The 23,274-nt window shown below is 45.6% G+C and overlaps 2 protein-coding genes across 6 annotated transcripts; both read left to right on the top strand.

The window, feature by feature from the left end:
- Positions 1-471: 471 nt before the first annotated feature.
- On the top strand, positions 472-17,724 carry LOC118092301 (GTPase IMAP family member 1-like). Of its 5 annotated transcripts, none has more exons than XM_060280518.2 (5): positions 472-611; positions 11,548-11,670; positions 12,758-12,846; positions 14,705-14,729; positions 16,515-17,724. In XM_060280518.2, the coding sequence occupies exons 3-5, from the start codon at positions 12,802-12,804 to the stop codon at positions 17,315-17,317; spliced, it is 873 nt and encodes a 290-aa protein (XP_060136501.2). In that variant the 5' UTR covers positions 472-611; positions 11,548-11,670; positions 12,758-12,801; the 3' UTR covers positions 17,318-17,724. The 5 variants fall into 5 exon arrangements, with proteins under 5 accessions (XP_060136501.2, XP_034986115.3, XP_088510538.1 ...); XM_035130224.3 differs by having other exon boundaries at positions 14,621-14,729; XM_035130223.3 differs by lacking the exon at positions 472-611 and adding an exon at positions 3,074-3,176 and having other exon boundaries at positions 14,621-14,729.
- LOC118092046 (GTPase IMAP family member 2-like) lies at positions 581-4,983 on the top strand. The gene is made up of 3 exons (XM_088654422.1): positions 581-611; positions 3,076-3,176; positions 3,495-4,983. The coding sequence occupies exons 2-3, from the start codon at positions 3,131-3,133 to the stop codon at positions 4,121-4,123; spliced, it is 675 nt and encodes a 224-aa protein (XP_088510548.1). The 5' UTR covers positions 581-611; positions 3,076-3,130; the 3' UTR covers positions 4,124-4,983.
- Positions 17,725-23,274: the final 5,550 nt, after the last annotated feature.

Genomic DNA, 23,274 nt, shown 5'->3' with positions numbered 1-23,274 from the left:
AGGAATAAAATACAGTACAGAAATATTCCTCTCTCTTTTTTTAAGAGAAGAAAGGGCCGCTTTCTTCTGAGACAAGCCTCTCCTGCAGGTCTATTTTCAAGACTTGAGATAAGAAATGGCTTATCAGTTCTGAAGCAGCAAAGCAGTTTCTCTCTGGAAAGTAGCTCAGCTCTGCTCCAACCTGCAGGTTAGGGAGCATTTTGCAAATGGGAATGTCCACAAGTTCTTATGAGAGAGGGAAGGGAAACGTTTCTCTCTCTGCTCTCTTTCCTCTGCCCACGTGTCCTGAATCGAGCCCAGTGGACTCGGTGGCTTTGGAGAATGCATGTACAGGATTCGGCTGCCTGTCACTTGCAGTCTCACTCTCTCCCTTGCACAGCCTTTCCCCACCCAACCTGCTTCTGTCTCGGGCAGCCAGGGGGTGTCCCCTGCTCTGCTTCAGGAAACCGAATTGATTCTGCCCCGTGAACTTTCATTTTCAGCTCCGAGCGAAAGTTCGTCTCCCAAGCCAGACGATTTCAGGGAGAGCGGAGGAAGGAGCAGCAGGCAGAGCAGAGCAGAAATAGGAAAAATCCACAGATGAAGAGACAATACTTGTGATCTCCAAAGAGGTAGGAGGAAGAGAAGGAAGCCACTGGGGAAGGGGGGGCAGGCAAAGGAGTCCAAGCCCATTAGTTTTTTCAGGGTGCAATTCTGTCCGCATTGCTCAATGTTTAGGACTGCGGCTCAAGGTGTCCAGTTAAGGGCAAAGCATTGTTGGGATGAAGAAATCAAAATAGGCATTTGTAATCTGCTAGTTGAAGCCATCCAAGGGGACGTTTGCATGAGGACAGGATGAAACCTGGCTCACGAAAGGGTACTTTATGTGAGGATAGGGACGGGGGGGGGGGGAGGAATTCAGTTCACATTTAAAATTGAGCCATTATTATTATTATTATTATTATTATTATTATTATTATTATTATTATTATTATTATATTTATACCCTGCCCATCTGGCTAGGTTTCCCCAGCCACTCTGGGCGGTTTCCAACAAAAGATTAAAATCACAACAATTCATCAAGTATTAAAACTTCCCTAAACAGGGCTGCCTTCATAATTTGCACTTTCTGAAATAAGATGGAAAGTGAAACATAGCCACACTTCTCTGAATTTTGGGATGCAGGTCTCCAGCCAAACGTTTATGAAAATGCAAAAAGCAAGGGGGTATGTGAAATAAAATACATATATTACTAAAAAAAAAAATTAAAAAAAAATGCAAGCAATATGTTGGGGAAAATTGTTTGCAAGAATGTGTACATAGAAAATTGTTTTGTAAGGAGAGATTTGCACTAAATGCTGCTGAATTTACATGAGGTTTGTTTATTCATTTATTTTAAATGTAGATTTGCACAAATTTGGAGAGCTGTATTTAAGATTGTCAAAATGAGAGGGTGAGAGAACTGATTTGAGGCAGGGCTTACCCTCAGAACCTGTTTTGAGTGCCACAACTCAGCCCAGAAAAAAATTAAGTAATTGCATATAGAAGAAGGAAACAAAACTCAAGATTTGGAGTATTTCTATGGCCAAAATGTTTTTTTAAATTATTGGAAGAATTTGTGGTAGGATCAGTTTTGCTCTCATTCCTGATGCCACAGAGTTTTACCCTCAGGCTCAGGTGACCAAGCACGGGAGTGGATTCCATCTCTAGACACATTTAGAAGCATTTTTTGCCTGAAGTCTGGCCCAGTCATTTCATGACGCTTCAACTGCACAATTGTAGAAATGTCTGGATTGAAATCAGTTTAATGGTTGTGTGGTCTTTTGAATTTGTCAAACACTTCCTCTTCATGTGTGTCATGCTGGTGGCTTTCGAATGTGTTCTGTAAATCTGCACATCCACGGAAATAAAGAAATAAGTGGGATTTTCCTGGGGATTGGACTGAAAAAAATTAAAATCTGCCACAGGAAGTGGCTTGCGATCGTTCGTACTGCCATAACTCTGTCGTTTGCAGAGAGTGTGGTGTAGTGGTTAGAGCGTTGGCCTAAGACCAGGGTTCAAATCCCAGAAGCTCACTGGGTGTGGCCTTGGGGGCCAGTCACCGCCTCTCTGCCTAACCTACCTCACAGGGTTGTTGTGGGGATCAAATGAGGAAGGGGAGGACCAGGTGTGCTGCACTGAGCTCAATGGGGCAAGGGGGGGAGAACCAGGATCTAAATAAATAATAAAAAATATGTGTCGTATTTTCTGTAACCTACCCAAAGGTCTTAGAGCAGGTCCATCCCTACACAACCCAGAATATGCCATAATTAATACTGTAATGGAGAAACAATAAAATACCCAACTTGATCGAACAGAAGAGCGTAAGAAGAGCCTGTAGAGCGGAAAGGGCTTCCAGTCTTCTTTGGAAGATTCCAGATTTATGGCTTTCCTCAGTGACATCCATTTTGCCATCTCTGCATGTTTCAAGATTTTCACCCGCCCTTCTTCCTTTGAGGGCGTTCCCTCCTCCTTCCATTTTTGTGCATAGAGAATCTTTGCCTCTGTAGCCACATACATAAATACCGTTGAGACTTCCTTCGGGATTTTCCCGTCCAGTATCCCAAGCAGAAAGGATTTGGGCCTCTTGGGAAAAGTTCCTTTAAAGTTTTTCTTAATTTCATTATATAGTATGTCCAATTGGTTAAGAAATATCAAAAATTTGGTAACTGACCGTGGACTAATTTGGAAATGGACTTGATCCTGGTGGCAATTCTTGGGCCCCTGCTAATACCTTTTTACCTTTTACCTTTTATATCTATCTATCTTTTTATTAACTTGCAGTCCATTATCTTCCTGCATGTTTATCTTCTTTAAATCCCCCCCAAAACAAAAATCCTCCCCAGCTTAACTAACCGTTCCTTAGTTTTGCACAGAGGGCATGAGAAATGCAAGGAAATAGGAAAGAAGGTTGATGGTGTGTGTGGCTGGATGTGTGTGCGCCCTAAAAGGAGGGATTTTTAAAATAACCCTGAAAGTGAGGTGTGTTTTCTGTGCTTCTCTTTCCTTCTACCCCCAATATCCCTCCCCCTTCTTTTTCTCTCCCTCTCCCCCCAGGAAACCTCCCCCCACCTGCTCAAGAGCCACTCAGCTTGACTTCCAGGTTCCTGCCATGGGTTTGGGCTGCATTTCCAGGACACCGGACCCCAGTAGTGCAGGTATTCAGGGGTCATATGGGGGTAGTTATTCCTGCCAAACCCCCCAGGGTTGGAGGGGGGATTGGCCACCACCCGCAGGTTGTCCAATAACTGCCACTCACTGCAGAATGTGGGGGCAGGGACGCGGGGTGCTATGCTATGTCAAATCATAAAGGTACAATTATTTTTAAAATTATTTAAAAAGAAAGAAAATGGATGGGGAGGAATAGGGGACTCCCCCCTTACGTGTAACAAAGCCTCCCAGGGAATCCACTGCAAGAATGTGGTTGGTCAAGGGAGCCGTGGGCTCGAATAGGTTGTGATCTTTCTAATTCACAGGGGACAAGGAAGAATCGGAACTGTGTATCGTCCTTCTTGGCAAGGCCGGCGTGGGAAAAAGTGCCACAGGGAACACCCTCCTCAGACGGGAGAGATTTCGCTCGGCTTTTTCTGCAAAGCCAATAACTCAGAAGGTCGAGAAGGAGAGTGGGGATTTTAATGGCCAGAGGTTTTCTGTGATTGACACGCCCGCTGTCTCTAGTTCAGAATCTTTTGCAAAACACAAGCGAGAGATCAAAAACCTCTGCAAGTCCAGTCCTTACGTTCTGGTCTTTGTGATCACCGTGGGCCGTTTCACTCTGGAAGACAAGAAAACTGCTGAAAATGTTGAGAAGGTGTTTGGGAAGAAGAAGTTCAGGAAGCGCATGGTTGTCTTGTTCACCCACAAAGAGGATTTGAAAGGTGAATCCTTGGAGGACTATGTGGAGAAGTCCGAAAACAAGGCGCTCCTGAAACTGGTTAAGGATTGTAGGAATCGCTGCTTTGCTTTGAATAACAAGGCAGCTGGAGAAGAGAAGGAGGAGGTCTCCAGGCTGATGGAAAATCTCCAGCAGATGCTTCACGAGGATGGATCAGGGCCCTGCACAGATAAAGGGAAAGAGGGGGAAAGGAAAAAGAAAAAGAATTGAAGGCTGCTCTTATATCATCTAGTTTATAGTGTTTCGTTTCTTTCTTTCTAAAATATGTGGGGCTTGCTTTGTGCCTAATCTGGAAGTTGCAATGAGTGCAGGATTCCACCATTGTTGACAGCAGCGGGTGCTTGTCAGCCTAGGACGCCTGGTCTCAGAGACCTGCCCTGGCTCCCGATTTGCCGCCAGGCCAAGTTCAAGGTTTCGCTCTCAGGATATGAACCCCTTAACAGTTTGGGAGCAGTTTAGCCCTGAGATCGCCTGACCCCACATGTGGTCTCTGGACGGCTTTGATTGGCAGAATGGGCACAGTTCCAGGTGCCACCTAATATCTCTTCTGCATTAATAAGAAATCGTTCTTTTGGGGTGGCGGCACCAAGACTCCCTGCCTATTGACATCAGGCAGGCAATTTTGCTAACTTTTTCCCCCCGCCTGTGAAAAACATTTTTGTTTAGACAAGGCTACTCACATATTTAGAATGCTGATACGTTTGTAGTTTGCCGCTGGTTTTAATTTGTGGGTGTTTTCATTGTTATTAATCATAATCCTGTTGTTTTATTATTTTTCAAAGCGCTTTGAGGTTTTTTTACAATAAAGAGGTAAAGGAATTTTATGAAAATAATAGCATAACTGTCCGCAGTTTCCAAAACCCCACATGGGAATGGATACATCGATCCACTTCACTTCTCTCAGTTTCTCATTTTCCCCGTCTTAAACGGGAAATGCTTTATTTTTATTTTTGAACCATTATGAAAGTTTAGCTGTACTTTTGTGTCAATTTTCCCTAACAAACACCTTTGTAAATTACAAACATTCTTTGCAAGACATTGTTCCTAATAAAATGCATCTTTGTATGTCATTTTCACAGTTATATGCATTCTTGCGAACTCCGGCTGCAGAACTGCGTCACAAACAAAGCGAGGATTTCAGAGATTGGCTGTGTTTCATTTTGCTTTGGAAAGTGGAAATTTATTATTTCCACCTTTCAATGGAAGCTGGGTCAAACAGCCACTGACCTTTTGGGACCGGGGGTACATTTTGAATTAGGAGAGAGCATGGTGGGAGGCGGTAGTCATAAAATTGCTGGCAGGGGTGTGGGGCAGAGCACAATGGGGCTGCCATGGGGAGGGCAAGTCAGAACACAAAGTTGGAGAGTGTCCTGTCATTGCTGCTTCAGTCTCTCTCCCCACCGCCCCCCAATCTTATGCTTGCCCTGGGAAGCCTGTAGAGGAAAACAATAGAATGGGGAAAACCAGAGATCTGTTCAAGAAAATTGGAGATATGAAAGGAACATTTCGTACAAAGATTACCATAATCAAGGACAAAAGTGGTAAGGACCTAACAGAAGCAGAAGACATCAAGAAGAGGTGGCAAGAATACACAGAGGAATTATACCAGAAAGACATGGAGGTTTGGTACACCCCAGGTAGTGTGGTTGCTGACCTTGAGCCAGACATCTTGGAGAGTGAAGTCAAATGGGCCTTAGAAAGCACTGCTAATAACAAGGCCAGTGGAAGTGATGATATTCCAGCTGAACTATTTAAAATTTTAAAAGATGATGCTGTTAAGGTGCTACACCCAATATGCCAGCAAGTTTGGAAAACTCAGCAATGGCCAGAGGATTGGAGAAGATCAGTCTACATCCCAATTCCAAAGAAGGGTAGTGCCAAAGAATGCTCCAACTACCGCACAATTGCGCTCATTTCACACGCTAGCAAGGTTATGCTTAAAATTCTACAAGGCAGGCTTAGGCAGTATGTGGACCGAGAACTCCCAGAAGTGCAAGCTGGATTTTGAAAGGGCAGAGGAACCAGAGACCAAATAGCAAACATGCGCTGGATTATGGAGAAAGCTAGAGAGTTCCAGAAAAACGTCTACTTCTGCTTCATTGACTATGCAAAAGCCTTTGACTGTGTCGACCACAGCAAACTATGGCAAGTTCTTAAAGAAATGGGAGTGCCTGATCACCTCATCTGTCTCCTGAGAAATCTCTATGTGGGACAAGAAGCTACAGTTAGAACTGGATATGGAACAACTGATTGGTTCAAAATTGGGAAAGGAGTACGACAAGGTTGTATATTGTCTCCCTGCTTATTTAACTTATATGCAGAATTCATCATGCGAAAGGCTGGACTAGATGAATCCCAAGCCGGAATTAAGATTGCCAGAAGGAATATCAACAAACTTAGATATGCAGATGACACAACCTTGATGGCAGAAAGCGAGGAGGAATTAAAGAACCTTTTAATGAGGGTGAAAGAGGAGAGCGCAAAATATGGTCTGAAGCTCAACATCAAAAAAACCAAGATCATGGCCACTGGTCCCATCACCTCCTGGCAAATAGAAGGGGAAGAAATGGAGGCAGTGAGAGATTTTACCTTCTTGGGCTCCTTGATCACTGCAGATGGTGACAGCAGTCACGAAATTAAAAGACGCCTGCTTCTTGGGAGAAAAGCGATGACAAACCTAGACAGCATCTTAAAAAGCAGAGACATCACCTTGCCGACAAAGGTCCGTATAGTTAAAGCTATGGTTTTCCCAGTAGTGATGTATGGAAGTGAGAGCTGGACCATAAAGAAGGCTGATCGCCGAAGAATTGATGCTTTTGAATTATGGTGCTGGAGGAGACTCTTGAGCGTCCCATGGACTGCAAGAAGATCAAACCTATCCATTCTTAAGGAAATCAGCCCTGAGTGCTCCCTGGAAGGACAGATCGTGAAGCTGAGGCTCCAATACTTTGGCCACCTCATGAGAAGAGAAGAATCCTTGGAAAAGACCCTGATGTTGGGAAAGATTGAGGGCACTAGGAGAAGGGGACGACAGAGGACGAGATGGTTGGACAGTGTTCTCGAAGCTACGAACATGAGTTTGACCAAACTGCGGGAGGCAGTGCAAGACAGGAGTGCCTGGCGTGCTATGGTCCATGGGGTCACGAAGAGTCAGACACGACTAAACGACTAAACAACAACAACCTTTCAATGGAAGCTGGGTCAAACGGCCACTGACCTTTTGGGACCGGGGGGGTACATTTTGAATTAGGAGAGAGCGTGGTGGGAGGCGGTAGTCATAAAATTGCTGGCAGGGGTGTGGGGCAGAGCACAATGGGGCTGCCATGGGGAGGGCAAGTCAGAACACAAAGTTGGAGAGTGTCCAGTCATTGCTGCTTCAGTCTCTCTCCCCACCGCCCCCCCAATCTTATGCTTGCCCTGGGAAGCCTGTAGTGTCCTGCTGGTCCTGACTGTGAACAGACAGCTTTCAAAGGCTTAATAACCCTGTTTCCCCAAACACTGATCCTAAACCAAAACATAGACTGCCATTCTGCACCCATTTCTTGGGAATAAGGCCCAGGAAACAGAAAGAGGCCTGTTTCTAAGCCAGACACATTTACCGCCCTACAGCAAATTAAATGTACATTGAATTCCTAGAGAGTGCCTGGACACCAGGTCCTGCACAGCGAGAGACATGCTTGAACCTCTTCCCAAAGTTTAGAAATTTTACCATTTGGGAAGGGAATTATTTAACACCCATCTCCAGAAAACAACTCTTTTATTATTTGCATATTCGAAAACAGGAACAGAGAGCATATTTAACCTCCTCCTGGCCTCCCCCTGTCCCACTTACAACTTCATACCAAATAATTTTCACTTTTCAATGGAACTGGATCAAATTTGTCCTGCATCCCTAATTCCACTGCATCCCTAATTCCACCTCCTCGTTCTTGAGACCCTTTCATTGCCCATCTATCTGGTATTTGTTGGGGCAGCCCCATGGTAAATACTATTCAACTCAGTGGGACTTACTTCTGAGTAAAAATGGTTAGGCTTGCAGTGTAAAGCTGCCTAGTCTTTACTCAGTTAACTGGGAGTAAGCACCATTGAATACCGTAGGATTTACTTATGAGTAGACAGCACAAGGCTCCATTTTCAATTGAGGAATAAACACTCCCCGTGTTTCCTGAGAAATGGCTGGCCGCTGAAGCATTGCAATTACAGAATGGAAAGTGGATTGGTGACCTTTCCCTTCAAAATTATAGGAAGGGCTTTGTCTGCCAGCATCACCATTTCCTTCATTTGGTGCAGGGATTTTATTTTCAGGATAAACAGGAGTCCATTTTTGCGCCTACACACACCACTTTTAATTGTTCTCCAAGAGGTCGAGGGGAGGATAAAGGAAAACGGTGGCATTCCAGGATCAGATCAGAAACTGGGATGGCTTATGAAATTCCTGGGCTGTCCCTGGAAAACAGGGGCTCTTTGAGGTTTTGCATTCTCCCACCTCATGGCAGGAATATCCCTGGTTTAGATGTCAGAAGGCTCTCCCTGCTCAGGAGGCCAAGAAAGGCAGAGAAAGCTGCAGGGAAACTTTCAGAGCAAACAGCGAAAGCGAAAGCTATGTGCTGAGGACCATTTCTGAGAATTTGTGCTGTTTCAAATAACACCCTGCCTAGTGTGGGAAACCCCGATAAGCAGGAAGAACAATCTGTTTTTCATATCAGTCGTTTCTATCTACTGCTCGACCTTGAATGCAAAACAACATAGCAGTTTCTCTCCACTTTGTACAACAGCGCAGCAGAGATCTCGCAGTTTCATTCCACATGTTATGTTTTGTTTATGCTGCACGCAGACCTTATTTCACATGCATAGATCTGGAGTGTGTTCCAGGAATTCATGTAAAGGTTGCGCTTTGTGTGTTTGCCCTGCCAGCAGACATCATACACACCCACACACCGACTCCCAAACTCAACACAATAACTTCGGCAAATGTCCCCACAAAACACTTCATCACAGGTTTCCCTATCTCTGTTCAAAGGGCCTCTGCTGCATATTACCAAATGCAACAATTCATTGACAAATGTATCTATGTACTGGCTCACGGGTAAAAATTTAGAAAGTCATATAAAATCGCTCCAGTATGGATTTGCGCCATTCCAACTTTGTTCTGTTCAGGAAAAGAAAGGCTACCAAGGGGGGAGTCTGGGATGTGGGCAGCCATAATCCGTGAAACCTGGGATCAGGTACAGAGCAGCCTCTTGCGCAAGAGATAATCCCTGGGCTGGGATCCTGGCAATTGGGTGCCAGACAGGGAGTCATCTCATGGACAACAGCCAACCATCCAAGAATGGATGCATGCACACGAAAGCTCATACCTATGACAAATTTAGTTGGTCTCTAAGGTGCTACTGGAAGGATTATTATTTTTTGTTTCGACTAAGTCAGACCAACACGGCTACCTACCTGTAACATCCAAGAATGGATTAAGTTCTTGGCCAGGACAAAGATGTGTGATTACCTAACCAGGAAACCCAGGAACTTGTTAAGATTTCCTTTGTATCTTGTGGAGGGCAAGAGAGGGTTGGGGGCAGAACATGGTGGATGAGTTCTGCCAGAGACCCCTCCCCGTTTGTGACATATGTATGATGTATCTATGATGTGTGCATGATGCTTCACCAAAGGTGTTTATAGGAAAAGGGGGAAACTTATGAAAGAGGAAGCATCCCTTTGCTCCGGGCTTCTTCCTGCTTCTGCCCTGTGGAAGTCCTGTTGCAACAGTCTTTTGAATAAAAGAACAAGCCTTCTGGCTGCTGTTTTACTCCTCATTTGCTTGCCTGGTGTCAATCTAAGGGAGACCAGGGATTTCCCTATAGCAAGTGTAACATGCACCCTACGAATGCAGCAAAAGTGTGTTTGTAAGCATGTCTGACGTACAGGTATGAAAGTGCCAAGTGTATCAGAGGTGCTTTAAATGTATGGTTTGGAAGTGGCAAATGGTTCTCTGTTTTTCCTTCCATTGCCAAATAAAGCTGTTATCATTTCTCAGTCACCTGATGGTTGTTCTAAATTTAGGGTGGATTAGAAGCAAATTCTGTGGAAGGACTTTAATTTCAATTAAGTTTATTCTCCCCAGTTCGGGGCAGTTTATTATATTCCACCATTCTAGTACAGTACAGGGGTCAGGAACTTGAGCTTGCAACTACACAATCTGCAAAATGCCCGGAAAAAGAAAGAGACTCCGAAGGTCGTGCCTCTTGCGTTGACCTCTCGGCGGCTTCGGTTGCCAGGGCTTCCTCCAGAGCAATCTGGAACGTGAGGTCTTTTTTGGCGTAGAGGCGTCGTTGCAACATCTCGTCCCTCAGGCCACCGACGAGGCGGTCACGAAGCATGTTCTCCAACTCTGAGAAGTTGCATAGCCGGGCGGCTTGGCGGAGGGAGGTCACAAACCCAGTTATGGTTTCCCCCGGGGCTTGCCGCTTTGCGTAGAAGGCATTTCGGCAAGCTACCACCGAGGGCTGTGGTGAGAAGTGCTCCTTCAGCCGTTCCATTATTGTTTTGTAAGAGACGGTAGCGACATCTCTAGGTGCAAGGAGAGCCCGGGCGATTTCAAACGTCTCCTCTCCACAGACGCTGAAGAATGTCGCCCTCTTCATGGCATCGTTGGTGACTTCTTTCGCTTGCAGGAGGAAGTTGAAACGGGCGGCGTACCCTTCCCAGTCTCCTGATGCTGGTTTGAATGGCGAGAAGCTGCTGTCGGTTGCCATTCTGGGTTCCTTGGGTCCTGGAGCTGAAGCCTGGATGCACAGTGCGATGCAGCGGTGCAGCAGGTGGCGGTGCTGCGGTGCAGTGCGTGGTGGCGGTCAGCTCAGCAGGATCCCACCTTCGTCGCCAGTGAAATGTACTCGGAGTCGAGAGTGAATTTCATGCTCTTTATTCAGCTCATAGTCATCAAGGAGAAGAGGAGAAGAAGAATGGCTCTTTTCCCAAAACCATCTGCTTATATACATTATTTACACAATGGGCCTTGCGTGATTGGCTACTTCAGGGCTACACCTGTGGGCCAATTATATTGTGGATTGACTTCTGCCTGCAGCCTGATTGGCTGCTCCTACAGGCCAATCAGGTAGCAGATTCGCTTCTGCCAGCCGCCTGATTGGCTGCTCCAGCAGGCCAATCAGGTTGCGGATTCACTTCCACCTGGAGTTGGATTGGGTAGCTCCCGCTGATTCTGAATCCTATTGTTCTAGGATTCAGCTCAGTACATAACAGAAGGCAAATCTTCTGATTCCACAATAATAGGGCCACAATGGTCTCTGAGCTTGTGCAGAGTGCCTTGCCTCTCTGCTGGGCAGCTGTTGCCTGCACCCCTTTAAAACTTCAGGACAGGAATAAGGGACACAAAAACAGTGAGAGACAAGTTCGAGGGGGGAAACACTGGGACCAAAATAGCTGCAAAGACACACATGCAAAAATGTTGAAATATCTGCAACTTCCTTTGCAGCAGGACTTAGCACCGCTAACTCTCATGATTGCTTTTATGCTGCCAAAAAATCTTTCAACCAACGGCTTTCTCTGGCAGGCTGTGGGTGGAGATTTGGCCATTTCTTATCGGAGGAGAACGTAGTTTATTGCAGCCTGTCTTTCGTTTTCAGCTTGGAGCCAACGGCAGCCGCCTTCTCTGCTCCTTCCACCTGAACTTCAGGAAAAGAAGGATGTCCAAGAAAGTCCAGAATTAGGAAAGATCTGGAGAAGCCACACCTGTGATCTTCAAAGAGGTAGAGGAGAAGGGGTGGAGAGAACAGGGTCAAAACCAGAGGCATTTTTCAATGAAGACCCAGAGTGCTCTTCATTTTCGTCTGTTGCACAAAAAACAGGAAGGATTCTTCCAACAACTTCAAGACTCTCGGGTTTCCCCTTCTGCAACAACATCTGTGCAGTTATAAAAATATTAAGAGCTTTTTAAACAAGTTTTTACTTATACTTTTCAAATTTATACATTTCATTAATTTCACAACCATTTTAGCATTTCAAAGTTTGACTTCCTTCCCCCTCTTTCTGCGGTTCCTTAAATTTATTTTTTAATATCTTCTGCATATCCAAATTCATTTAACTTGCTCGTTTAATTATCTACTTTAAATATAAACTCTTATGAAACTGCAGGTTATTACAATAATCCTGCCAATGTTCTTATCTGTTTGCAATCTATCTGTCAATATTCAATAAACCATTTCCATTCTTTCATAAAAAGTTTGTTATGTTGATTTCTTTTTCTTCCAGTAAGTTTCGCCATTTCTGCACATTCCATAAGTTTTTGTATCCATTGTTCTTTTTCTGGGACTTCTTTCTGCTTCTTTCCACTTTGGGGCGAGTAGCAGTCTTGCAGCTGTAGTAGCATAAATAAATAAATATCTATACAGTTTAGGTAGTTCTTTCCCTATAATTCCCAAAAGAAAAGCTTCTGGGTTGTTGTTTTTTACGAAGGTTATTTTAAGCATCCTTTTCAATTCATTATATAACATTTCCTAGTAAGCTTTGACCTTACTACAAAAAATATTAAGAGCTTTAAGGCGGTGAATGTTGTAAATGACACACACAACCCAGACGCGGGTTATACCCTGAACATAGCTGCCAAGTTTTCCCTTTTCTCACGAGGAAGCCTATTCAGCATAAAGGAATTTCCCTTTAAAAAAGGGAGAACTTGGCAGCTATGGACCTGAAAGACTAAAATTTATAAGACGGTTGAGTTTAACAAGCACCGCACTGGGGAGAGATGGATCATCACAGATGTTGCCCCCACGCCCTGCCTTCAGCTCCTGATGCAGGCTGCCTTTCAAACAAATGACTAACTTGCACTGTTTGCAGGAACAAATCCTTGAAGACTGTTGCCTTGAAGCAAGAAAATTGCCATGGGAGGAAAAATGTCACGTGAACCATTGCTGAAGACCTCAGAGGTAAGCCCCAAGAAAGCGTGGGCAATTTGCTCCTGGAACATTTAACAAAAACGAGAGTAGAAAGGTAATTCATAGAATCATAGAGTTGGAAGGGGACCCAGGGGTCATCTAGTCCAACCCCCTGTAATACAAGAATTTCATTTATAGCATCCATGACAGGTAGCCTTCCAACCTCTGCTTTAAAATTTCCAAGGAAGGAGAGTCCCCCACCTCACAAGGGAGACCATTCCACTGCTGAACAGCTCTTACCGCCAGAAAGTTCTTCCTGGTGTTTAATTGGAATCTCCTTCCTTGTAACTTGAAGCCACTGGTCCTTCCCTCCAGAGCAGAAGAAAACAAGCTTGCTCCCTCCTCCATGTGGCAGCCCTTCAGATATTGGAAGATGGTATCATATCTCCTCTCAGTCTCCTCCATACCTGCCAAGTTCCTGCCGGAAAAATAAGGGACCGGGCCGGAAGTAGCAGACCGGAAGTAGCGCTGCCGCCATTTCGGAACTGGGCGGAGCATGCTCAGGAGCGACTTGGGATGCTGCTCTGCCCAGTTCCAAAATGGCCGCTGCTCCAGAAGTCGCGCTGCAGCCATTTTGGAGCAGCATCAAAAGTTGCTTCTGAGCATGCTCCGCCCAGTTCCAAAATGGCCGCCGCACCAGAATAAACCGGGAAAAAACAAAAAAAAACGTTTTTTCAGCTGGGAACAGCTGGAAAAACGGGGGTTTCCCGGGGAATACAGGAGACTTGGCAGCTATGGTCTCCTCTTCTCCAAGCTCAACATACACAAAGAGTTTCTACAAATATTATTTTATGAGAAATTTTGACATAGCCCTACACCAAGCGGAGCGGACCTCCTTCCCAGGAGCTGAATATGACCTCCCAAGGCCTCTCAATGTGGCCCCCTGGACCCTCCCCAGGCCTCTCTCACAGCCTCCTTGACTGTTTGACCCTGGCTGCAAGATTCTCCTTGAACTCCTTGAACTCTGTGGGGAAGGAGGCAAAGGCAAAATTATCATTCAATGTTCCACCCGGTTTTGCCCCTAGCCCTGCCTGCCATTAGCATGTGGCCTCTGGAAGCTTTCATAGGCAGGAATGTGGCCCTCAGGCTGAAAATGCACACCCCCTTCCCATATACTCTTTCTGTGCAGAACAACACATGCCTCCTTTGCCCATGAGGGATAATCTTAAAAGTTCTCTTATCCCCACTCAACCAAAGTTGGGTTTCGCTACAAGGATCCTGCCAATTGATTCATTATTAATATTAATTGTTGTTGTCACACTGTAGAGAGGGTCCCCAAACCTACATCTCACTTGCTTTCTGAGTTGTTTTTCCTGTGAGCTGTGTTTTCTATATATCTCTGTTTCTCAGGGTCTGTGAACTTTGCAAGAAGCGAGGCCTCAGAGCACTGAAAAGATTCAGGGGGGTTGTTGTTAAAGAAGAGCAGTGGGTGATTTAAAAAATAAAATAAAAGATTTAAAAGCATTTTTCAGTTAGCATCAAATTAGTGCTTAAGTTTGCAAATGGAAGACTGCTTTGGACTAACCTTAAAGGTAAAGGTAAAGGTACCCCTGACTGTTAGGTCCAGTTGCGGACAACTCTGGGGTTGCGGCGCTCATCTCACTTTACTGGCCAAGGGAGCCGGCGTACAGCTTCCGGGTCATGTGGCCAGCATGACAAAGCCGCTTCTGGTGAACCAGAGCCCCGCACGGAAACGCCATTTACCTTCCCGCCAGAGCGGTACCTATTTATCTACTTGCACTTTGATGTGCTTTCGAACTGCTAGGTTGGCAGGAGCAGGGACCGAGCAACGGGCGCTCACTCCGTCGCGGGGATTCGAACTAACCTTAAACTATCACAAATATTTCAGGGAGATGAAGATTCCGTCGGAGAAGGTAAGAAGTCAAAACATCACATTTTGGGGAGAAATCTACATTAGCTACTGTCTCACAAACATTATCCCTTCCTCTATTTTTAATGGTTGCAGTTGAAACCGCATCAGGATTCTCAGCTCTCCCCTTCCTGAAGGTTACAGGGAGCAGACGATTCCCTGGTTACAACAGCTTCTCTGGCTACCCATCTTTTTCCAGCCACAATTCAAGGACCTTTAAAGCCCTTTACAGCTTAGGTCCAAGCTATCTGAAAGACTGTACTACCTCAGGTTAAGAATTTAATTCGTTCTGGAGGTCCGTTCTTAACCTGAAACTGTTCTTAACCTGAGGTACCACTTTAGCTAATGGGGCCTCCCGCTGCCGCCATGCGATTTCTGTTCTCAACCTGAGGTAAAGTTCTCAACCCTAGGTGCTATTTCTGGGTTAGCAGAGTCTGTAACCTGAAGCTTCTGTAACCCGAGGTACCACTGTATTCCCTCATATGAACTCGCTTGGAGTTTAAATGATACCAGCTGTACTAATGTCATGATCTATAGGAATAAACCATGTGAAAAATTCAGATTGGCACCCCTGTTTGCAGCCCTGGCAAATTCGTATGGGATAGGAATTCGTATGGGATAGGAATTCGTATGGGATTGGCACAATCAGCACAGTTTTCTTTCCATTGCAGTCCAGCTTCCACCAAAAAATACCTGATTCGTCTTGTTATCCACCATGGCCAAATTTAACATGCTAAATTTCCCCATATGAACTCACCTGGTCCCTGCGATCATCCTTTGAGATCCTTCTTCGTGTGCCACCTACGCAAGAGGTCCAGAGGGTGGCCAACACAAGAGCAGGGCCTTTTCTGCAGTGGCTCCCCATTTGTGGAATGCTCTCCCCAGGGAAGCCTGCCTGGTGCCTTCGCTGCAGATCCTTTAGGTGCCAGTAGAAAAAGATTCTCTTTAATTGGGCCTTTGGCTGATTAACTTTCTATGGCCTTTAAATGTGTTTGTGGGAGCGGGGTTATTGATTTGTTTTTGTCCTCGTTTTATTTTGTATTTTGTTTTATCATTTCATAATTTTTATGATGTGAACCACCCTGTGCTTTTTGGATGAAGGGTGATATACAAATTTAATAAATAATAATAATTAGGGCATTTTTTTCAACTGGAGCTCAGCTGCGGTACCTCTCAGGTGTGTTAGCGCTAAAGAACAAGGGAGAAGTTTTTTGTGAGCTCCTGCGAACTCTTTTTCTACAAAAATAGCACGGGTCATAATGGATGTTGTGATTAATTACATAATTCCACACCATTCATATCAATACAAAGGCCACTAATTTTAATGGAAAGGAAATACAGTGGAACCTCGGTTGTCAAACACCTCCGTAGTCGAACACCTCGGGTTTTGAATGCCGAAAACCCGGAAGTAACTGCTCCGGTTTTCAAACAATTTTCAAAAGCCAAATGTGCTATGCGGCTTCCATTTTGAGTCTCCCTATTGTATTGAGTTTTCGGTTTTCAAATGTTTCGGAAGTCGAACGTTCTTCTGGAATGGATTACGTTAGAAAACCGGGGTTGCACTGTATCAGACAAACAGCAGAAGCAAACCCCCATCCTATTCACCTGCCTGATTTCCATCCCAAACAACAAACAGGTGAGCTGCCGCCATTTTCACCCCCTCTGCTTCGCTGGATGGCAGTGAGGCGTTGCGTTGAATATCAGAAAAGGGTTGACGTTCACCTGGAGATAACTCAAACCCTATGGTTGCCGATCTCCTGTTCTCTAACATCTCCTCCATTGCTCACAGGAGAAGACAGAGAAGTGAGGATAATCCTCGTCGGGAAAACAGGTGGCGGGAAAAGTGCCACGGGAAACACCATCCTTGGCCGGAGAGAATTTGTGTCGGCGCTTAGGCCAAGAACAACAACTGTCACCTGCCAAAGTGGCCAAGGGACCTGGAAGGGCAGGACTGTCTTGGTGGTGGACACAGCAGATATTCTGAGTTCAGGTGCCTTCAGTGATGAAGAATCAGCAGCAGAGATCATCCGTTGCGTTGAGCTGTCCAGGCCTGGTCCCCACGCTCTGGTTTTCGTGACTCAGGTGGGCCGTTTCACGGCAGAAGACGAGGCGGCAGCAAAGCAGGTCCAGGATGTCTTTGGGTCGGAGGCCACCAAGCACATGGTGGTCTTGTTCACCCGAAAAGAAGGTTTAGGTGGAGGCTCCTTGGGGGATTATGTGGGGTCATCAGAGAACAAGGCTATCCTGGAGCTGAGGGCAAAATGTGGCAGCCGCTTCTGCGCTTTCAATAACAGGGCAGAAGGGGAAGAGAAGGAGGAGCAGGTCTCTGAGCTGATGGACATGATCCACAACATGGTTCAGGATAACGGAGGAGGCTTTTACAGCAACGAGCTGTATTTGAAGCCCTACATAACCAATGCAGATCTCAGGAGATACATGATAGGAAACAGACGGGCCAGGGAAAGAGCAGAGCAAGTTTCTGGGTGGAGGCAGAATGTGCTGCGTCTCATTGCAGATCGGTGGTTGGTCGCTGCAGGGATTGCAATTGGGTGTGCTTTGTTGGGGTACATTATTTGGCGTGTGTTTTCTTAGTTTCAAGGTGGGCCATCTGCTTCCTAAAATAGCTCATCTTGGTCTTTCAGACCCTCTCCAGCTGTTTTTGGACTACAACTCCCATCACCCCTAGCTAGCAGGACCGATGGTCAGGGATGATGGGAACAGCTGAAGACCCGCATTTGGGAAACCCTGGGACAGGGTGTCAGACTCGGAAATACCTGACTGCTCAGGGTTCAGATCCCCACCACTCAGCCATGAATCTCACTGGGTGACCTCGGGTCACTCACTCACTCTCAGCTTAACCTACCTCGCAGGGTTGTTGTGAGGATAAAATGGAGAGGGAGAGAACTCTGTACATCAACTTAAGCTCCTTGGAGGGAAAGGTATGATATATATGTGTGTATGTAATTAATAAAGAAATAAACTCTTGTGTGGCAAGGTGAGCAACGTAACTTGGAAGGTTAGAGTTCTGCAGGGTTTGAATTCCCACCACTCAGCCATGAAGCTCAGTGGGTGATCTTGGGCCAGTCGCTGCCTCTCAGCTTATCCTCCCTCACAGGGTTGTTGTTGTTGTGAGGATGAGGTTGTGTAGATAACAAATGGGATGGTGAAAAAGAGGTTGATAACGTGGAGTAGGAGAAAAGCAAAAGGAACCAGGAAAAGTGTGGAAGGGAAGTCATATGGTATATGCAGACATGCTGTATTTGGTATGAAGTTGTAAGTGGGACAAGGGGAGGGGAGGGGGTCAAATATGCTCTCTGTTCCTGTTTTTGAAAATGCGAAGAAGAAGAAGAAGAAGAAGAAGAAGAAGAAGAAGAAGAAGAAGAAGAAGAAGAAGAAGAAGAAGAAGAAGAAGAAGAAGAAGAAGAAGAAGAAAGAGCTGATTTCTGGAGATGGGTGTTAAATAATTCCCTTCCCAAATGGTAAAATTTCTAAACTTTGGGAAGAGGTTCAAGCATGTCTCTCGCTGTGCAGGACCTGGTGTCCAGGCACTCACTAGGAATTCAATGTACATTTAATTTGCTGTGGGGCGGTAAATGTGTCTGGCTTAGAAACAGGCCTCTTTCTGTTTCCTGGGGCTTATTCCCAAGAAGTGGGTGCAGAATGGCAGTCTATGCTTTGGTTTAGGATCAGTGTTTGGGGAAACGGAGTTATTAAGCCGTGTGTCCACAATCAGGACTAGCAGGACACAGCAGGCTTCCCAGGGCAAGCATAAGATTGGGGGGCGGTGGGGAGAGAGACTGAAGCAGCAATGACTGGACGCTCTCTAACTTTGTGTTCTGACTTGCCCTCCCCATGGCAGCCCCATTGTGCTCTGCCCCACACCCCTGCCAGCAATTTTATGACTGCCTCCTCCCACCACGCTCTATCCTAATTCAAAATGTACCCCCTGATCCAATATGGTTGGTGGCCCCTCTCTGTCCATTCTCCCAGAGAGGGGTCTTCTCACTACCTGGAAAAACCCCAAGGAAGCTGGAAATAATATTCCCTTTTTCATCACAGAGGGTCCCTCTGGCGTGGCTCATCGAGAGGACTCCCCCCCAACCCCTTATCAGAAATCGACTAACACTCTGGAGCAATTGCCTTCAATGGCTTGAAATAAGAACCAAGAGTACCCAATATTTAAAAACGTGACCAGAAAAGCCCCAGTGGGGATGGAGGGGGTGTGTGCAGAGAGGGGGGTGCTCTTCGTGAAAGGCTCTTGCTGCCTTTCTTGAAAATGCTCTGGCCATGTCAAGTTGATTTCCCAAGGCTTTGCACCAATAGCAATTTGGAATCCCAGCTGGCTTTCTTCTTGCCCCACCCAAAAGGAACTTCCCATGTTCCTCCCAACCTCCATGGCTTAAAAGCCGTGCTCAGTTTTTCTCCGTCTTGCAGTGATATGGATTCACATGACTCTGCAACACAGCTATTTGCCAAACAAAAGAAGCCTGGAAGAGCGTAGAATGTGGACTTGGGGGAAGGAAGACCCCTGTGTGCTTGTGTGTGAGTTCAACACCGTCCAAAAATGGGGAGAGAATTTCCACAAATTCTGCTTTCCTCAGCCCTGCGCGACAAGCTGCACCTTCTGAGATTTCCACATTTGCACTGCTGAAAGCACAGGGGCCGCCCTCTCGCCCTAGAGGGGATGAACAGGATCAAGGAGCCACTATGTAAGAAGAGCCCAATATTTGGATCCAGCCAGGGACCCACCTAGTTCCGCATCCTGTAACAGCCACACTCTCCTCACCTGTGATTCCCAAACAGTGGCATTCAGAGGCGATTGGAGACTCTGCTGCTTTTAGGATATGTGGTTCCAGTGGTATAGGAAGGGGGGTGCAGTGGGTGTGGGCTGACCCAGGTGTCATCACTGAGGGGGGTGACAAAATGGCACCTTAAGGATACCCTCCAACACTTTGAAGCCAAAATCGGGGACGCTGTCTTCCTGTTTTTTATTGCAAGAGCATGGCGGCTATTTGGGTTGCTGTGATCTCGTGTGACTTCACGCCGTGGTCTGTTCCCACCCCCCACCCCATTAAAGCACTTTTTTTGGGCACGTGCATTTCAAGGCAAGATCGCAGCCCCAAAAAAAACACTTTATGGGGGAAAGGAGGGGAATTGTGCTGTGATATCGTGCGAGATCACAACAACCAAAATGGCCGCTGTTCTCTCACAAGAGAAAAACAGAATGTCCCAGTTTTTCCAGGACACTTGTGGATTATGCCTTAAGGATGTATGCAAACTCAAGGAAAGGTGTGAGCTTTTGTGGGACGATAAAGTATGAGAAATCACACTTGTGTGAGAGAAAAGGGCTAACAAAATAAAATTGGCACAAGGTTTGAAGCACAAAGACTCTTTTGCAACCGATGTGTACAGCTTAATTATCTGCACACCTAAAAATGAAAACAAGACTTCCTTCACACGTGAATAAACCACGTCTTGCCTTCTGTGCAAACGGTTGTCTGTGGTAGGGACTCAATTGTGTTATTTAGGAGTTATTATTTATGCATTTCCTAAACCAGGAATCCCCAAACTTGGCCCTCCAGATGTTTTGGGACTACAATTCCCATCATCCCTGACCACTGGTCCTGTTAGCTAGGGATCATGGGAATTGTAGTCCCAAAACATCTGAAGGACCAAGTTTGGGGATGCCTGTCCTAAACTCTGCCTTCTGGGCTAGAGGGGAAGGTTTGACTCGATGTTTGCATGATATTGTATTATGCTGTAAGAATTTTTAAAAGAAAAAGAATAAGATTAATATCACTTCTTTAAACTGAATAATGTATTAAACCCAGGAACCACAAGTGAAGTGGGTGGGGTGGTATTTATAATGTCATTTTTATTTGAATATTTCACAATTTGCTTTTGCTTCAATACATCAATACAGAGTGTAAAGCCTAATGAAAAGATTTAAGGGAAAATTAAACGGAAGAGGAGAAACATTTGCATTCCAAATAAATGCACAAACCAGGCATATTTGCATATGTTTGTATATTATTTATTTATTTATTTATTTATTTATTTGAATTTCTATACCGCCCTATACTCGGAGGTCTCAGCGCAGTTCACAGAATAAATCAAGACATAAAACCACAAAATACCTAATACAAATTAAAAAACAACAACCCAGTAGCCCCCCCATTGCATATGCAAATCTGCTTTCTCACTTCTACCATTAACTACTCGTGAGTCGGGTTGAAGAAAGAATCCAGAAAGTTTATTTACTGCAGTAAAGTATTTCAGCAGGATTGCTCCACAAAGGCTGGAACCCCACCCCATAGCCCGGGAGGGGGGAGTTACTTATAGGTTTATTACACAAAGCATTGAGATTTCCTCCAATCATATGCATCATGACCTCATTCAAGGAGGTATACAAGCTGTCGTTAGCCAGAACTTATTTAGTTACATTTCATTTTAGCCTGCGCTTCTAGCATAAGCATCTGGGCTGGCCCTACAGCAAGGCTGGGTGGCGCAGGGCGCCAGGGTGCCACCACGCTGCTGCGCCCGCCAGACAGCCGCGCCAAGAAACAGGGTAGGGGGGCGCGTCGGAGGAATCTTCGCACCAGGGCGCCAGATATGCTTAAGACAGCCCTGATAAGCATATTCGTATTCAGATCGATTGATTTGCTGACATAGCTCAACATCTACTGTGCTTACGCATAACCTTCGCATGGATACATTTTGTAGCAAAAGCTCTTGTGCTTTGCATTGTGTGTGCTGTGAAGCTGCGTGTATGGCTACTGGTGTTCTTGCGATAAGCATTTTAGCTCCTCTCTTCCCATGGTGGGGGCTGCTTGCTTTCCCAGCAGTTTCCTAAAGTGATAGGCTACTCCTTTTAACAGTCACACTCAGGGGTCCACATTATCACACACCCCACAAAAAACTTATTTTTATTAAAGACTTGCTGGCCTGGCCCGCATTGCTGTGGCTCATCCCTGTGATTCCCCCCACCCTGTCCTGACCCATGACCTATTCTGTCCCCTCGTCCCCCACCCCCACCCCCACCCCTGGGTTCATCCCTGTGATTCCCCCCACCCTGTCCTGACCCATGACCTATTCTGTCCCCTCCCCCCAACACCCCCGGTTCATCCCTGTAACTGGCCCCACCGTGTCCTTACCTCCTCCTCCCAACCCCCACCCATGTCCTGTGCTCCCAGCATGCACTTGTGGGTGATTTGTGAGTTCTGGAACACGGGGTTTTGGAGTTTTTACGTGGCCCAGGTGTGACATCTGTCTATGCAAATGGTATATGCTTCCTCTCACAGTAGCGTGGGACATTGTGTGCAAATTTGAACGCTATCGGTCAAGTGGTTTTGGTGAAAAGTGGAAACGTACCCACATGCCCTTTTTACACACACACACACACACACACATATATATATGTGTGTGTGTATATATATATACACACACAGATATATAGTATGTATATATATATAGTATATATATATATATATAGTATATATCGTATGTATATATATATATATATATATATATATATATATATATATATATGTATATGTATGTATATATAAGTATATATATATATTGTCACAGATGGGGTGTTGGCTACTCCCGAGTAAGCACTCCACACATCCTCTGGATTTTCATAGTTTTATTGTGCATGCTATATACAGTGGTGAGATGTCTCAAATCATGTCTGCTCTGCATGGGGCAGAAGCCCACAATGGCGTCTCGTGGGCTCTGACCCCCTTTTTAAGACTCGGCATCCAAACGCCCCTCCTCCTTGCTCTATGGGTCCTCCGTGGTCCCAAACCAGGCTCCTGAGGTGCCGGTCTACCTCCTTTCCAGCCCCTGCTTCCCTGCTACCAGCCTGGAGCTGAGCCACCAGGACTCTGCAGAGCCCTGGACCCGTCTTAACCCTTCCTGTTCCTGATTTAAACTCCCAGACTTGCTGCTGCTCTCCCATCTGATGGAAGTAAGCAGAGTGGGCTGCTCTCTGCAAGCCCTCTCTCTTATATATATATATATATATATATATATATATATATATATATATATATATATAATTTCTTAGTTTACAAAAGTATGTAAATCGGATCAACCAAAGGCCTGGTAGGCGCCAGGCAAACTTCCCTGGGGAGAGCTGGAATTCGGGAGGCAGGGAGGTGCTGAGTGCAAAAGAACTTCACCTGGAGAAAACCTTCCAACTCTGATATCTCATTACCAATCTTAAAACCACGGAGCCACCTGGGATGAACAGAGATATCGGATTCTTATCTCATTATGCATGATCTAGCTTTCTTTTGTGCCTCATTATGCATGATCTAGCTTTCTTTTGTGCCTTGCTTCCCCCCCCCCCCCGCAGGACCAATTGCAGTCATCAGCAGTCGTTAACAGCCATCAACAGGTTCACCACTCCTATCAGCCCATCACCCATTCCCACCCCCCCACCCTCTGAATATACATAAGGGTCTGGTTACTTCCGTCTCAGTGTATCTGAAGAAGCGTGCATGCACACAAAAGCTCATACCAAAATAAAAACTTAGTTGGTC

Source organism: Zootoca vivipara, chromosome 11, assembly GCF_965207765.1.
Source record: "Zootoca vivipara chromosome 11, rZooViv2.hap1.1, whole genome shotgun sequence".
NCBI classification, from domain to species: Eukaryota; Metazoa; Chordata; class Lepidosauria; order Squamata; family Lacertidae; genus Zootoca; species Zootoca vivipara.
The sequence above is the reverse complement of the archived record's forward strand: the minus strand, read 5'-3'. Positions and strand labels throughout refer to the sequence as shown.